The sequence below is a fragment of the Dermacentor albipictus genome, chromosome 3, assembly GCF_038994185.2.
Source record: "Dermacentor albipictus isolate Rhodes 1998 colony chromosome 3, USDA_Dalb.pri_finalv2, whole genome shotgun sequence".
In the NCBI taxonomy this organism is placed as follows: domain Eukaryota; kingdom Metazoa; phylum Arthropoda; class Arachnida; order Ixodida; family Ixodidae; genus Dermacentor; species Dermacentor albipictus.
The window spans coordinates 182,511,419-182,527,555 of NC_091823.1; the positions used below are offsets into that span (position 1 = coordinate 182,511,419).

The window sequence follows — 16,137 nt, forward strand, 5'->3', positions numbered from 1 at the left end:
CGGGCGAGCTGTCAGGCTTCTTTGGCACGTTGGAGATAAGTAGCGACGTCGAGATTCTCCTCGTCAGTGACGTGCAGCAGCATGGTGTCGAGCGTCGTCGTCGTGTTCCTGCCGTAAACCAGTTTAAATGGCGTGATCTGTGTTGTTTCTTGCACCGCGGTGTCGTAAGCGAATGTTACGTACTGCAGGACCGCATCCCACGTCTTGTGCTCGACGTCGACGTACATTGCTAGCTGGTTGGCGAAGGTCTTGCTCAGGCGCTCCGTGAGACCATTCGTCTGCAGATGGTAGGCAGTTGTCCTCCTGTGACTTGTCTGGCTGTATTGCAGAATGGCTTGCGTGAGCTCTGCTGTAAAAGCTGTTCCTCTGTCGGTGATGAGGGCTTCTGGAGCACCACCAGCAGGATGCTCTCGACGAGAAATTTCGCCACTTCGGCTGCGCTGCCTTTCGGTAGAGCTTTAGTTTAAGTGAAGCGGGTGAGATAGTCCGTCGCCACGACGATCCACTTATTTCCGGAAGTTGATGTCAGAAACGGTCCCAACAAGTCCATCCCGATCTGCCTAAAAGGTCTGTAAGGAGGCTTGATCGGCTGTAGTTACCCGCTGGCCTTGTCGGTGGTGTCTTGCATCACTGACAGTCTCGGCATGTCTTGATGTAACGGGCGACATCGGCGGTGAGGAGCGGCCAGTAATACCTTTCTTGTATCCTCGATAGCGTCCGGGAGAGACTGAGGTGCCCAGCGGTCGGATCGTTATGTAGGGCATGCAGTACTTCTGGACGCAGCGCCGACGGAACAACAAAAAGGTAGTTGGCGCGGACTGGTGAGTTCTTCACGAGTAGATTGTTTTGAAGCATGAACGAAAACAATCCATGTTTAAGTGCCCTAGGGACAACCTCGGTGTGCTCTTCTAAATACTCGACTAGGGCTTTTAGCTCCGGGTCTCCTCGTTGCTGTTCAGCAAAGTCATCCGCGCTTATTATTCCAAGGAAGGCGTCATCATGCTCGTCATCTTGCGGCGGTGGGTCAATGGGGGCACGTGACAGGCAATCGGCATCTGAGTGTTTTCGTCCGGACTTGTATGTTACAGTGATGTCGTATTCTTGTAGTCTGAGGCTCCACCGTGCCAGCCGTCCTGAAGGGTCCTTTAAGTTAGCTAGCCAACACAACGCATGATGATCGCTGACCACTTTGAATGGCCTGCCATATAGGTAAGGGCGAAATTTCGCTGTAGCCCAAACGATGGCGAGGCATTCCTTTCGGTTGTAAAATAATTGCCTTCCGCTTTTGACAACGACCGGCTACCATAAGCTATCACGTCTTCATGTTCATCTTTTCTCTGGACTAGGACGGCACCGAGGCCTAGGCTACTGGCGTCAGTGTGTATTTCAGTACCGGCGTGCTCGTCGAAGGGCGCACGTACGGGCGGCGACTGCATGCGTTGTTTGAGTTCTTGAAATGCGTCGGCCTGCGGCGTTTCCCACTTGAACTCGACGTCACATTTAGTTAGCTGTGTCAGCGGCTCAGTGATGCCTGAAAAGTCCTTGACAAATCGCCTGTAGTAGGCACACATGCCAAGAAATCTACGCACTGCCTTCTTGTCGATGGGCTGCGGGAACTTTGTGATGGCAGCTGTCTTTTGCGGGTCGGGCCTCCAGACTTGCTGATGACATGGCCCAGGAACAGAAGCTCATCGTAAGCGAAGCAGCACTTTTCTGGCTTCAGAGTGAGCCCTGATGACTTGATGGCCTCTAGTACTGTTGCAAGCCACCTAAGGTGATTGTCGAAATTCCCAGCGAAGACAACGACGTCATCCAAGTAAACGAGACAGGTCTGCCTCTGCAATCCTGTTAAAACTGTGTCCATCATGCGCTGGAACATTGCAGGCGCCGAGCACAATCCCACTGGCATAACCTTGAACTCGTAGAGGCCGTCTGGGGTGATGAAGGCGGTCTTATCATGATCTCTTTCGTCGACTTCTATCTGCCAATAGCCAGACTTGAGGTCCATCGACGAGAAGTATTTAGCGTTGCAGAGCCCATCCAATGCGTCATCTATCCGTGGGAGGGGGTATACGTCCTTCTTCATGATCTAGTTAAGACGACGGTAATCGACACAGAAACGTAGGGTTCCGTCCTTTTTCTTCACCAGGACAACATGGGATGCCCACGGGCTTTTCGACAGCTGGATGACGTCGTCGTGCAGCATTTCGTCTACTTGTTCTCTTATAGCTTCACGTTCTCGCGACGAAACTCGGTAAGGGCTCTGGTGGAGTGGTCAAGCACACTCCTCGGTGATTATGCGATGCTTTGCAACTGGTGTTTGTCGAATCCTCGATGACGTCGAAAAGCAGTCTTTGTATCGTCGGAGAAGACTTCTGAGCTGCTGTTGCTTAATCACGGGGAGACTTAGATTAGTGTCGTAGTCTGGTTCGGGAACCATGGTCGTCGGAGTAGATGCGGCGGAATCCGAGAGGACAAACACATTACTGGTTTCCATAATGTCCTCGATGTACGCAATCGTCATGCCCTTGTTGATCAACAATCGTCATGCCCTTGTTGATCAACAATCGTCATGCCCTTGTTGAGCAACACTTCAGTTTTCCCTCCATGCAGTCGAGCGATCCCTCTTGCGACGCAATTTCATGGTCTCTTGATTTTCGAGCACACTCAAGGCATGGTGACTACGAGGGCTCTCCGGCGGTATCGCTTTATCTGCCGACAGCGTTATTGACTTCGACTTCAGGTCAATGATCGCACCGTGTTGGTTCAGGAAGTCCATACCAAGAATGACGTCTCGTGAACACTGTTGGAGGATAACGAAGGTGGCAGGGTAAGTCCGGTCATGAATGGTTATTCTTGCCGTGCAGATTCCAGTCGGCGTGATGAGATGTCGTCCAGTGGTCCGAATTTGAGGGCCTTCCCATGCGGTCTTAACTTTCTTCAACTGGGCGGCGTTGTGTCCACTCATTACGGAGTAATCAACCCCTGTGTCCACTAAGGCGGTAACTGCGTGGCCGGTCGGTGGTTCTTTGTCTGGTGGTGCAGTTAGGTCTTGGCGTCGGATCACGGCTGTGTCGTGTTGAACTGAAGTTGGAACTTCGCGTCGTCGTTTTTCGTCGGTGTAGTCTTGGCTTCCTGACTTCGTTGGGACGGTGGCGTGTCGTTATTATGTCGTCGAGGTGGTCTCTTCCGTGTCTTCGGCGGCGGCGAAGGATCTTCGTCAGTTCGATGAAGAGCAACCGCACCGCCATCGGTTGCTGCTTTTAGTTTTCCAGATATGGGCTCGCAGAGCGGCCCCGGGCTGGGCCGGTGTACGGTCGGCGCTGTGGCGACAGGTAGCGGCCTGGTGACACCGAACGGGGCGGTCGTCCACGGCTCCACTGAGTAGCGGCGAGATAGTTGGCGATGTCACGAGGGCGTTCACCTTCCCGAGGGTGCGGTGCGTCGACGGTGAACCCTCGCAATCCCAGGTCGCGATATGCGCATCGGCGATACACATGGCCGGCTTCGCCGCAGTGGTAGCAGAGCGGGTGGTGGTCGGGGGCTCGCCAAATGTCCGTCTTCTTTGCGTAGCTGCGCTGGGCGACGGGTAGGCGTGCTGGCGGCGATGGACGACGGAATCGCAGCGTTACAGGGCCCTGGCGTTGTCGCGGAGGGGGACCTTGACGGCGGGCGACAGCGGCGTAGGTCATCGCTTCCGACTGAGGTTGCGGTGATTGTGGTTGCACCTCAGGGACTCCAAGTGATCGCTGAACCTCTTCTTCGATGATTTCAGCGATTGGATCCACTTGGGACTGCGACCTTGGGTAGAACTTCTGCAGCTCCTCTTGTACGACCGCTCTGATAGTCTCACGTAGATCGTCGGTAGCGAGTGATTTAACCCCGGCGTAGTTTGTAGACTTCGTGCGGCGATCGAATTGCCGGTTTCGCATTTCGATTGTCTTCTTGATGCTAGTGGCCTCGCGAAGAAACTCGTCGACGGTCTTCGGTGGGCTTCGTACCATTCCGGCAAAAAGTTCCTCTTTCACACCATGCATGAGTAGGCGTACTTTCTTCTCCTCGGGCATTTCAGGGTCGGCGTGACGGAATAGACGGCTCATTTCCTCCGTGAAGATCGCGGTTGTCTCATTAGGTAGCTGCACCCGGGATTCTAATAGCGCTTGGGCTCATTGTCTGCGTACGACGCTTGCGAATGTCTGCAGGAAGCCGCTTCGGAACAGGTCCCAGGTCGTCAAGGTGGCTTCGCGGTTCTCGAATCGCGTCCTGGCAGCGTCTTCCAATGCGAAGAAGACATGTCGCAGTTTGTCGTTACTGTTCCAGCTGTTAAACGTAGCGACTCTCTCATACGTTTCCAGCCAGCTTTCCGGGTCCTGAAATGTGGAACCGCAGAACATCGGTGGTTCACTGGGCTGCTGCAGCACGATGTGGGACACTGGGGCTGCCATTGGGGTTGCCTTGGCCACAATCTTCTTGGTCTTCTCAGGTAGAAGTCCGTGCTCTGGGGGCAGCTGTTGAAGACGGCGGCTTGCTCGATGGTCCGGCACTACATTGGTGTTCTCTTTGCGGTCCGGGCTTGGATCACGGCTTGTCAGGGGCGTCTGGTACATGAACAAAAAGCCCCTCCACCTGATGTCACGTGGTGATGACGTTGAAGAACACAGTAGCAATACTGTGAAAGACAAAACCAACTTTTATTGGGCGAACCTGTACCCACAAGACAGGCTACACTTATATCACAACGATAGTGGCGAACACGGTCGGCGATCGTCGAAAATCTGATCAACGGGTCAAGCGCGTCGGCTTTTATACATCAATCGTCGAATGTTCCAGACTAATCATTGGGACCCGCGTGCCTTCCACAAAGTTCTACACCACTTGCATCAGGCGATGAAATCAGATAACATAAGGTTCGGCAACAACAGAAAGGGGATAGAAGCATTGATAACTTTCCAGAAACTTCAGATACATGCAGGCGCGTCCCGTGCTTTGTGATAACATTTGTAAGGCAGTGAAACGTGGTCGCCCGATAAAGATAAGTACACGTGTCTGTATCACTCTTTCGAATGAATTGTCAAGGCCAGGGTTCGAAGACGAGCTATTAGACGGGCTTCTTTGGCGAGACACAAAGTCTTGGATATAGAGTCATCATTGTGCAGAAAGAACGGTAAGAAAGTGTCCAGAGGGCTTCGCGGTAACCTTGCATTCAGGAGGTAAAATGGGCTATAGTTCATGGTTTCGTGTTTCGTCGTGTTGTATGTGTAAGTGATGCAGGGCAGCACGTCGTCCCAGTTCTTGTGAGTGGAGGAGCTGTACATGGCAAGCATGTTGGTCAGCCTTCTGTGTGTCCTTTCAATGAGGCCATTGGTCTGTGGATGATACGGCTTGGAATGACAGAACTGTGAAGTGCACAAACGATGTAACTCTTCAATGGCATCAGCAGTGAACTGGCGACCACGGTCGCTGATGAGAACACGTAATGGACCATGACGAAGGACCAAGGAACGCAGCAGGAAGACCACCACGCAAGCACCGGTGGAAGACCGTATGGCTGCAGTTTCTGCATAGCGTGTAAGGTGGTCTACGTAGACAATTATCCATCAGTTCTTGTTAGATTATAGGAATGGACTCAAAAGGTCAATGGCTACTTGCTCGAATGGCGTTCTGAGCAGTGTCAACGGCCAAAGGGGACCTGGGGCTGCAGTGGTCGGTCGCCTGTGACGGCATGTTTCACAACTAGCGACATAGTGCTTAGTTGTTTCGTACATCTTGGGCCAGTGAAAGCGCTCTTGCGTACGGTGTAACGTTTATACGAAGCCAAAATGGCTGGATGTCAGATCATCGTGCATGGTGCGTAGAACGTCGGAGCGGAGACTCTTGGGGACAACAAGCAGAAAACGCGCTCCATGCCCGAAGTAATTAGTTTTGTAGAGCAACATATCACGGTCAGTAAAGCAACCACTGCCTTGAGAAGTACGGGTGGCGACAAAAAGCGGTTCAAGGGTAAGATCATTCCGTTGTTCTTGCTGAAAGTCTGCCGCATCAGGGAACATCTGCCGCGTCAGTCTGCCGCGTCAGCGTGACAACAGCCACTCTTGTACGATACCAGAAAGTCGTATTCCTGGAGGCGCAGCGCCCAACATGCGAGGCGACCAGAGGGATCATGCAAACCGACCAGCCAGCATAAAGCATGATGGTCAGTGGTAATCTTGGATGGTCTACCGTAAATATAACACCGAAACTTCTGTATGGCGAAAACAGCTGCCAAGCATTCCTGTTCCGTAACCGTATAATTGCGTTCAGATTTGCTCAGCAACGGCTGGCATATGCGACATGTTCTGCGCCACTGTGGCGTTGTGCAAGCACCGCTCCTATCCCCGTTCCAATAGCATCAGTGTGAACTTCAGTCGGGCAAGATGGATCGAAGTAACGCAAGAGGGGTGCTAACATTAGTATAAACTTCAGTTGAGAGAATGATGCATCACACTCTGGTGTCCAATTGAAGGACGCATTTTGCTGCAATATACTTGTCTACAGGTAAACAATGTCGGCAAACTGGGAAACAAAACGACGAAAATACAAGCATAGGCCAATGAATGAGTGAAGTTCTCATGCTGACTGCGGTTGCTTGAAGGAGCTCACGGCTTCAATCTTACGAGGATCGGGTCTGACGCCATCCTTGTCGACTAAGTGTCCCAGGACCAGTGTTTGACATACACCAAACCGACATTTTTTTTATTTTAGAACCAGTCCAGCTTTCTTGATGTAGTCAAGAACAAGGCTGAGGAATTCGTTATGTTCTTCAAACGTTATGTTCTTCTTCTTGCCGGTCATAACCGGCAGGTTATGACCGAATAAGAGTGCGAGATATGAAGTGCAATTTCCATCATCTGCAAAACATAATATTGTTTATCTTAAACAGATGTTTCGAAACAGGTATAATTCCGCATGGTTTAAAGACCTCAGTAATTAGGCCAATTTATAAGAAAGGTAGCAAATCAGATAAAAGTAACGATAGACCAATTGGAATAATGAACATGTTAGTGCATGTAATGAAGAAATTTATTTACATTTGCATGGTATCCTTTTGCGATAAATTTGATATTATAAGACCCTCCCAATACGGTTATAGAAGTCCTCATAAGTCCTCATAACCGACAGAGGAACGGCCTTTACAGCGGAGCTCACCCAGGCCATTCTGCAATACAGTCAGACAAGGCACAGGAGGACAACTGCCTACCACCCACAGACGAATGGTCTTACGGAGCGGCTGAATAAGACCCTCGCCGACATGCTAGCAATGTACGTCGACGTCAAACACAAGACCTGGGATGCCGTTCTGCCGTACGTAACATTCGCTTACAACACGGCGGTGCAAAAAACAACACAGATCACGCCGTTCAAGTTGGTTTACGGCAGGAACCCGACGACGACGCTCGACGCCATGCTGCCGCACATAACTGACGAAGAGAATCTTGATGTCGCTACCTATCTCCAGCGCGCCGAAGAAGCCCGACAGCTCGCCTGCCTGCAAATCAAGAACCAGCAGAGGACCGACAGCTGACACTACAACCTCCGACAACACTTCGTCGAGTACCAGCCCGGCGACCGTGTTTGGGTATGGACCCCAATACGCCGACGAGTACTGAGTGAGAAACTATTGCGACGCTATTTCGGACCCTACGAGGTCATCCGACGTATTGGCGCACTGCACTATGAGGTCGTGCAGACGGCATTTCGCATTCACAGCGACGTCGTGCACGACCTGAAGTGGTCCACGTGGTTGCGTCTTAAACCGTTTTACGGACACTAACGAACTTTCCGTATTTTGTTTTTTGTTTTCTTTGCTACGAGTGCTTATTTATTACTTTCGTTTGTTTGCAGCATCAGGTCGATGCTTTTTAAGAAGGGGGTATTGACACGTGTACTTGTTTTATCGGGCGACACGTTTTGCCGCCTAACAAATGCTATCGCACAGCGCGGGACGTGCCTGCATGTATCCGAAGTTTCTGGAAAGCTATCGATGCTTCTATCCGCTGTCTGTTGTTGCCGAACCTTGTGTTATCTGATTTCATCGCTTGACACGAATGGTGTAGAACTTTGTAGAAGGCATGCGGGTCCCAACGATTAGTCTGGAACATTCGATGACTGCTGTATAAAAGCCGACGCACTTGACCCGCTGATCAGATTTTCGACGATCGCCGAGCGTGTTCGCCGCTATCATTGTGCTATAAGTGTAGCCCGTTTTGTGGGCACAGGTTCGCCCAATAAAAGTTAGTTTTGTCGTTCACAGTATTGCTACTGTGTCATTCAACGTCACCACCACGTGACAATATGTATGCTCCACGATAAGCTTTCTGGTATCGTTATTCCCAGGTATTTAAACTGACTAATATTCATCAGACACTTGTCACCAATAGTGTATGGAAACAAAAGACGGCCCCCTTTTTTGTGTGGTAATGTGTGTATATGTTGATTTAGAATAATTTATTTCCTTACTCCATTTGTTGCACCATCTGCAGTGTTTCATACAGTAGAATAAAATAAGCAGTCATCCGCGAACAGTTCAAGATGTACATCTGGTTCCACCACTGCAGAAATGTCATTAATATACACCAAAAATAAATGCGGTCCCAGGACAGATCCCTGCGGGACACCTGAGAGTATTGCCAGTGAGCCAGAGACATGACCATCCATTCTGACCACTGGTTGCGATTCGTTAAGTATGCTTTAATCCATTTTATTATAGTGGCATTAAGGCCGGTTGTTTTCAGTTGGTAAATCAGCTTTTTGTGTGGCACCTTGTCGAAAGCCTTGGCAAAATCTATGGCGATTACGTCAATCTGCTCTCTGGCATCATTCGCCATTGCAAAATCATGAATTTTCTCTACAAGTAGCGTGGTAGTGGAAAGGCATGTTCTGAATCCATGCTGGTTTGGTTAAAGTAAAGAATTATTTTCTAAATGGCGAATGATATGCTTAGCTATTATGTGTTCCAAAAGTTTACAAGAAATGGATGTAAGAGATATAGGCCAGTAATTATTCACTATTGTTCGATTGCCACCTTTAAACGCCGGAATAACTATTGCACTGCGCCAATCTTGGGGTACAGAATGAGTTTGCAATGATTTTTCTAACATAAGTGTCAAGTAACACGACGCCCATTCAGCATATCTTTGAAAAAACTGGGTCACTGTGCCATCTGGTCCATACGCTTTCTTTTGCATCTAAATTCAATAGCTGCTGAAATACGCCCCCCTGTGTAATTATGATGTCATCCACAGACTGAAAGAAGTGATTAAGGCGTTCTACAATATCTTTTTTGTTTATCAGAACCTGATCTTCTTTCCTGATTTCCTGTACTTCTTCCTTCCTATCACTGAAGTATCGCCAAAACTTTTGCAGTGATGTTCTGAGGAAGTGGCTAAGCGTGTCAATGAAGAATTTTTTTTCAGAATCCTGCAGGGCTTGCTTCAACTCAGCTCGAAGTCGCTAAACCCGAGTAGATTTATTTTTGCTTTTACGTAGCCTTTTTATCTTTCTTTTTATATGAATTATGTTCCTGGTTATCCAGGGGCTTTGGTGCGTTGTCTTCTTTACACGTTTAGGGATATAGGTGTCCTCGCAGTGTTGTACAATTACCTTAAAGTTCTGCAACAACTCTTCTACTGTTTTAGTATGGAAATCAATTTCAATGTCGCCAAACGCAGAGTCCAGGTATTCAAAGATGGAAACATCATTCGCATGTCCGTAATCCTTAATGCGTACAGGGATGTAGGGCCTGAAACAAACACTTGTTCCCACTGTGATTGAAACAGTAATCATCTTGTGGTCAGAGATACCATTCGCAAGGTTAACGGTATAAGCACCTATTTTATCTAACACAAACACCAGATCCAACAAGGAGTTTATGAATAACATAACATAACAGTTTATCAATCATCTTGAAGTGTACAAACGTATTACGCTAGTTGGGATCGGTTAATGCAGGACAGGGATAATTGGAGATCACCTTCGTCTTGCAGTGGACATAAATTAGGATGATGATGATGGTTACTCAAACGAGCAAAACATGCCAAATGGAAGCATGAAATGTATGCACAGTGGAAATCCAGAAAGGATAATTGCATGTTGTGTGCACTAAACATTGCAACCACTTGATGTAGGAACCTTCTCTGTTTGCAGGTGAGAGCACCTTCTTTGTGGAAGTGAACGAGACTTCGGCAATCTTGCGGCATGCCAGCCAACACTCTTTGGTGTTGCTTGATGAGCTAGGTAAGTTCGTGGCTGTGTTTAGCCAAGGGATCAGCTTTGCTGCATTCTTGCGCCCGGCAAAGAAACCTTTGCAGTGGTCGTTTAGTTATTTTAATGTTACTTGAGTTACTTGAACTAGGCGTTGGCCCAGTTGACATTACAGTAGGGGTGAAAGGTTGCAATTGGGTATAGAGCATGCCTGCAGCATGGAAAAATAAGACCTTGGGATTTATATCAGCTTGAAATTTCATGATATTGACACGTGTACTTATCTTTATCGGGCGACCACGTTTCGACGCCTAACAAATGTTATCGCACAGCGCGGGACACGCCTGCATGTATTCGAAGTTTGTGGAAAGTTATCGATGCTTCTATCCACTGTCTGTTGTCGCTGAACCTTGTGTTATCTGATTTCATCACGTGACGCGAATGGTGTAGAACTTCGTGGAAGGCACGTGGATCCCAACGATTAGTCTGGAACATTCGACGACTGCTGTATAAAAGCCGACGCGCTTTACCTGCTGACCAGATTTTCGACGATCGCCGAGCGTGTTCCCCACTATCGTTGTGCTATAATTGTAGCCTGTTTTGTGGGCAGAGGTTCACCCAATAAAGGTTAGTTTTGGCCAGCACAATGTGTCGGAGAGCTAGTTGGTGCGAATCCATGAATACTTTGTTTAGCGCAAAACAACAGACACAAGAAAGACAACAGGCTACTCTGAACTGACATCATTTTGTTGCGTCACTCCTTTATAGACAGCTGAAACTAGAGGAACATGCGTAGTGAGCACCATGTGGTGGAACCACCAACATCCGATCACAAAAGCGCACTTATGCGACAGAATCCAAAAAACCATATTGCTTTGACGTTCACAGTATTGCTACTGTGTTCTTCAACGTCACCACCACGTGACAATATTTCAGACATGCATCTCGTGTCATTTTAATACTGCCCATACCTTGGCTCTCAGCTCGCACCTTGCACTTGGAACAGCAATCGTGCACCTACAGACACAGCCATTTCTGTTACCTTAAAGATTTTATCTTCTGTTGGTCCTCAGAGCTCCTGTGAAACTGCTGGCCATGAATAAAGGGAATCTTCAAGCACACAACATAGTTATGTGAGGGAAAGAACATCTGTACACGAAGACATCGATATAAAGGAGCAATACTGATAGCAACACGACAAGCATTTATTAATTACGTGTGAAGCCCACTTCTGCAGAACTGCCGCTAATTGTCGCTGCTTCACTGCTACATACTTCACTGTACCAGCACCTATCAGCGTGTTTACAGGAGGTATTCAGAGACCTGGATTGGGAAGGATTGTGGATAAGAGTTAATGGAGAATACCTTAGTAACTTGCGATTCGCTGATGATATTGCCTAAGTAATGTTTAACAGTCTCGGAAGAGAACAGCAGTTTACAATAGGTAGAGAGACACTGGAAGTGGTAAGGGAATACATCTACTTAGGACAGGTAATGACCGCGGATCCGGATCAGGAGACTGAAATAATCAGAAGAATAAAAATGGGCTGGGGTGCGTTTGGCAGGCATTGTCAGATCATGAACAGCAGGTTGGCATTATCCCCCCCCCCCCCGTCTGCGGCCCCGTCTACGTAACTTGTACACATATTGAAGCTCAAGCCCTACCACTCGGACTAGGACCATATACCTTAGGCAGCACCGGGGCGGTGCTATTTACCCTGGGGATTTATGTTACAGTATGAAAGCGAGCGCATTGTGCATTCTATTATTATTTGAAACACGAATAGAAGTATGGGCTCCGTACCGCAGAAAAAAAAAAATCATAATTGTTGTGCGAAAGGAACAGAAAATATGATGAGAAAGTTTACAGTATCACGAACATCATAAGAAAAATAATGTAGCGACCACAGTAGCAAAGTTCACAATACAGGTCTTCATCATGTAAAGAAGGTCGTAGTTCGCACCCATCTATTTCCTGTACATTCGCACTTATATTAGCTTTTGCGAGTTTACATTTGTACCCAAGAAGATCACGAGCGCACATTCGCAACTGCTGAATTACAAGTAATGCAAGTACGCCGGTAATAGGTAATTTGATAGATTCCCTGCACAAACTGTAGAAACAATGTCTAACCGACCGCTTGAAGGAGGGGACGTCTGGATGCTTTTCAACCATGGAGAAAGGCCGCCTTCCAAGGAAGCCTTTCTTATGCGCAGCTCAGCACCATTGTAGCGGCCCGTCTCTCCACTCTGAGAATTGTTCCTTTGAGCGAAGGTCTCTTCCGAGGCATCCTTCTCTCATTTGGTGCCTCAGTCTTGGGCCGCGATTCAGTATCAGTTCCACCTCGTTAGGAATGACTTCTCCAATATGTGAGACAGGCAGTCGAGACCGTGAGTTGTTTGGTGTAAGGCCTTAAACACGCTACTAGTGAATTCCCGGTAAGCGCTGAAAGTCTTTATTTCTTCTCATCTTCTTTTTTTTTTCCACACTACATTTAAGTATTGTTCAAGTTTGCCGAAAATGTGTCGTATATCAAGGCGCGTTAATGGCCGCATGCGTACGAGTGACTCCGATACCACGATGTTGGAACCATTGAGCAGTACTACACCTTGTCACCTGTACACATGTGACTCCAGAACTATGAGGCCGAAACCGTTTAGAAATCGTTTTATATTGAGTTACCCATCGCGATCAGGAAAACACTTTTATCGCAGACAAATCAAAGTTTTTAGGCATGTAGGGCCCTCGGGGCTGTACTTCTCGACAATAAGGTAGCCTCCCCGCCTGCGGGATATCTGACTGAGCTATGGTGAATGCTTGGTTGCCATAGTCAGAAAGTTCGAATCACCCTATGCACATATATATATATATATATATATATATATATATATATATATATATATATATATATATATATATATGCATATATATATGCATATATATATATTTTATGATGGTCAGCTTGAAATTCACCTGCTCCAGTGCACAACTTCTGCAGGCTTGAAGTGATGCCTGTCACCGGCAAAAAATGCTGAGAGCGAGTGGGGCTATACTAATCCAGGTCCAACCAAATTAGGAAGGCCCACAAAGCTTGAACAAGACACTCCCTCACTAGATCAGGAATTGGCCTCCCTGGTGCAGTATTCGACCACCCGCTCCCAAATGGCTAACTCAATTACACAATTGCCCTCGGGCCCCAGCAACTGCGGAGCACCTGACTAAGGCGGCGGTCAGACCTGTAACGCAGCAGAGAGTGCTAAGAATCTCTGGATCCGACCGGACAGGCCGCCAGTGGAAACTGACCCTTGCAACGTTCAACAACCGAACCCTCTCGAGTGAGGCTAGCTTAGCAGGACTCTTTGAGGAAATATCACCCATTGTTTGGGATATCATTGGCCTTAGTGAGATTAGAAGAACTGGTGAGTTATACATTGCTGAATAACGGACACGTCCTCTGCTATAGAGGTATACCACATAGGGAGCAATACGAAGTAGGATTCCTAATTCATAAGGACATAGCGGGCAACATCAACAAATTCTACAGCATTAATGAGAGGGTAGGTGTACTCTTAATCAAACTTAATAAGAGTACAAGCATATGCTCCAAAATCCAGTCACGATAATGAGGAAGTAGATCAGTTTTATGAAGATGTTGAATTAGCAATGAGAAAAGTGCAAACTCGGTATACGGTAGTAATGGGGGACTTCAATGCAAAAGTGGAGAAAAAGCATGCGGGTGAACAGGCAATTGACAACTACGGCTTCGGTTTTAAAAATGCTAGAGGAGAGATGCTGGTAGAATTCGCAGAAAGCAATAAGCTGAGAATAATTAACACCTTTTTCAGGAAGCGTAGCAACAGAAAGTCGACCTGGTAAAGCCCTAATGGTGAAACAAAAAATGAAATTTACTTCAAACGGTCTACTGATCCCAGCATAGGGCAGAATGTAGAATTTATAGGTAGAGTAAAGTGCAGTGATAATAGGTTAGTGAGGGCTAGGATTCAGCTCAATTAGAAGAGAGAAAGAGCTAAATTGGTGAAGAAGAAACATGTCAACCTGGAGGTGGTAAGGGCAAAAGCAAACAAATTCAGGCTGGTGCTTGCAAAGAAATATGCAGCCTTAGAACAGAGAGATGATGATGGCATAGAACTAATGAATGAAACCGTAACTAGGTTGACTTCAGAGGCAGAAATTGAAGTGGAAGGCAAGGCACCAAGGCAACCAGTAGGCAAGCTCTCCCAAGTAACAAATGACCTAATAAAGAAACGACAAAAAATGAAAGTGTCCAACTCAATAGACAGGATAGAATTCACGGAACTGTCAAAACTAATCAACAAGGAGAAAATAAGGGATATTCGAAACTATAACGTGAAAAAGTCTGAAGAAGCCGTAAATCGGTGAGAAAGAAACTTGACATAGGACAAACCAAGATGTATACACTGAAAGATAAGCAGGGTAATATCATCAGCAATCTCGAAGATATAGTAAAGGCAGCAGAAGAATTCGATACCGACCTTTACAGTACCCAGAAGAGTCAGGATACCTTAATTAGAAGCAGTAATGAACAGGATACAGGAACGCCTCCTATATCTAGCGATGAGGTCAGAAGGGCCTCGCAAGACATGAAACGAGGAAGATCAGCATGAGAAGGTGGTATAACAGTCGATTTAATCAAAGGGACATAATGCTTGAAAAACTGGCGGGTCTCTATATGAAATCTCTACCAACTGCGAGGGTCCCAGAAAACTGCAAGAATGCAAACATTATACTAATCCACGAAAAGGGAGACATTAAAGAACTGATAAATTATAGGCCCATTAGCTTACTCCCGATATTGTGTAAAATATACCAAGGGAACATGTCATCCATGTCATCAGTCAGGTTATCGAGAAATCAACAGATTACAATAAGCCTGTCTATATGGCTTTCATAGATTACAAAAAGGCATTTGATTCAGTAAAGATACCAGCAGTTATAGAGGCATTACGTAATCAAGGAGTACAGAACGCTTACGTAAATACCTTGGGAAAATATCTATAGAGGTTCTGCAGCTACCTTAATTCTACACAAGAAAAGCAGGAAGATACCTATAAAGAAAGGGTTCAGACAGGGAGACACTCTCCAATACTATTCACTGCGTGATTAGAAGTATTCAAGCTATTAAACTGGTAAGGCTTAGGAGCAAAGATCGACGGCGAATATCTTGGCAACGTTCGGTTTGCCGATGACATTGTTCTATTCAGCAACAATGCAGACAAGTTACAATAAATGATTGAGGACCTTAACAGAGAGAGTGTAAGAGTGGGGTTGAAGATTAATATGCAGAAGACAAAGATTATGATAAATAGCTGGGCAAAGGAACAACAGTCCAGGATCGCCAGTCATCCTCTAGAGTCTGTGAAGGAGTACGTTTACCTAGGCCAATTAATCACGGGGAACCCTGATCATGAGAAGGAAATTCACAGGAGAATAAAAATGGGTTGGATCACATATGGCAGACATTGCCAGCTCCTGACTGGAAGCTTACCATTATCATTGAAAAGGAAGGTGTACAATCAGTGCATTTTACCTGTGCTGACATATGGGGCGGTGACTTCGAGACTGACAAAGAAGCTTGGGAACAAGTTAAGGACTGCGCAAAGAGCGATGGAACGAAGGTTGCTAGGCATAACATTAAGAAACAGAAAGAGAGCGATTTGGATCAGAGAGCAAACGGCTATAGACGATATTCTAATTGACATCAAGAGAAAAAAATGGAGCTGGGCAGGTTATGTAATGCACCGGTTAGATACTGGTGGACCAGTGGACTATTGGGGTTACGGAATGGGTACCAAGAGAAGGAAAACGCGATTGAGGACGACAAAAGACTAGATGGAGCGATGAAATTATGAAATTCA

At 47.0% G+C, this 16,137-nt stretch overlaps 1 protein-coding gene across 1 annotated transcript in view; it reads left to right on the forward strand.

The window, feature by feature from the left end:
* Positions 1-16,137, forward strand: part of LOC135918083 (DNA mismatch repair protein Msh6-like) — a 564,077-nt gene that overhangs the window by 493,158 nt on the left and 54,782 nt on the right. Inside the window, exon 28 of the mRNA XM_065451744.2 lies at positions 10,183-10,272. Coding sequence (XP_065307816.2) covers positions 10,183-10,272 — 90 coding nt within the window. The remainder of the gene's footprint in view (positions 1-10,182; positions 10,273-16,137) is intronic.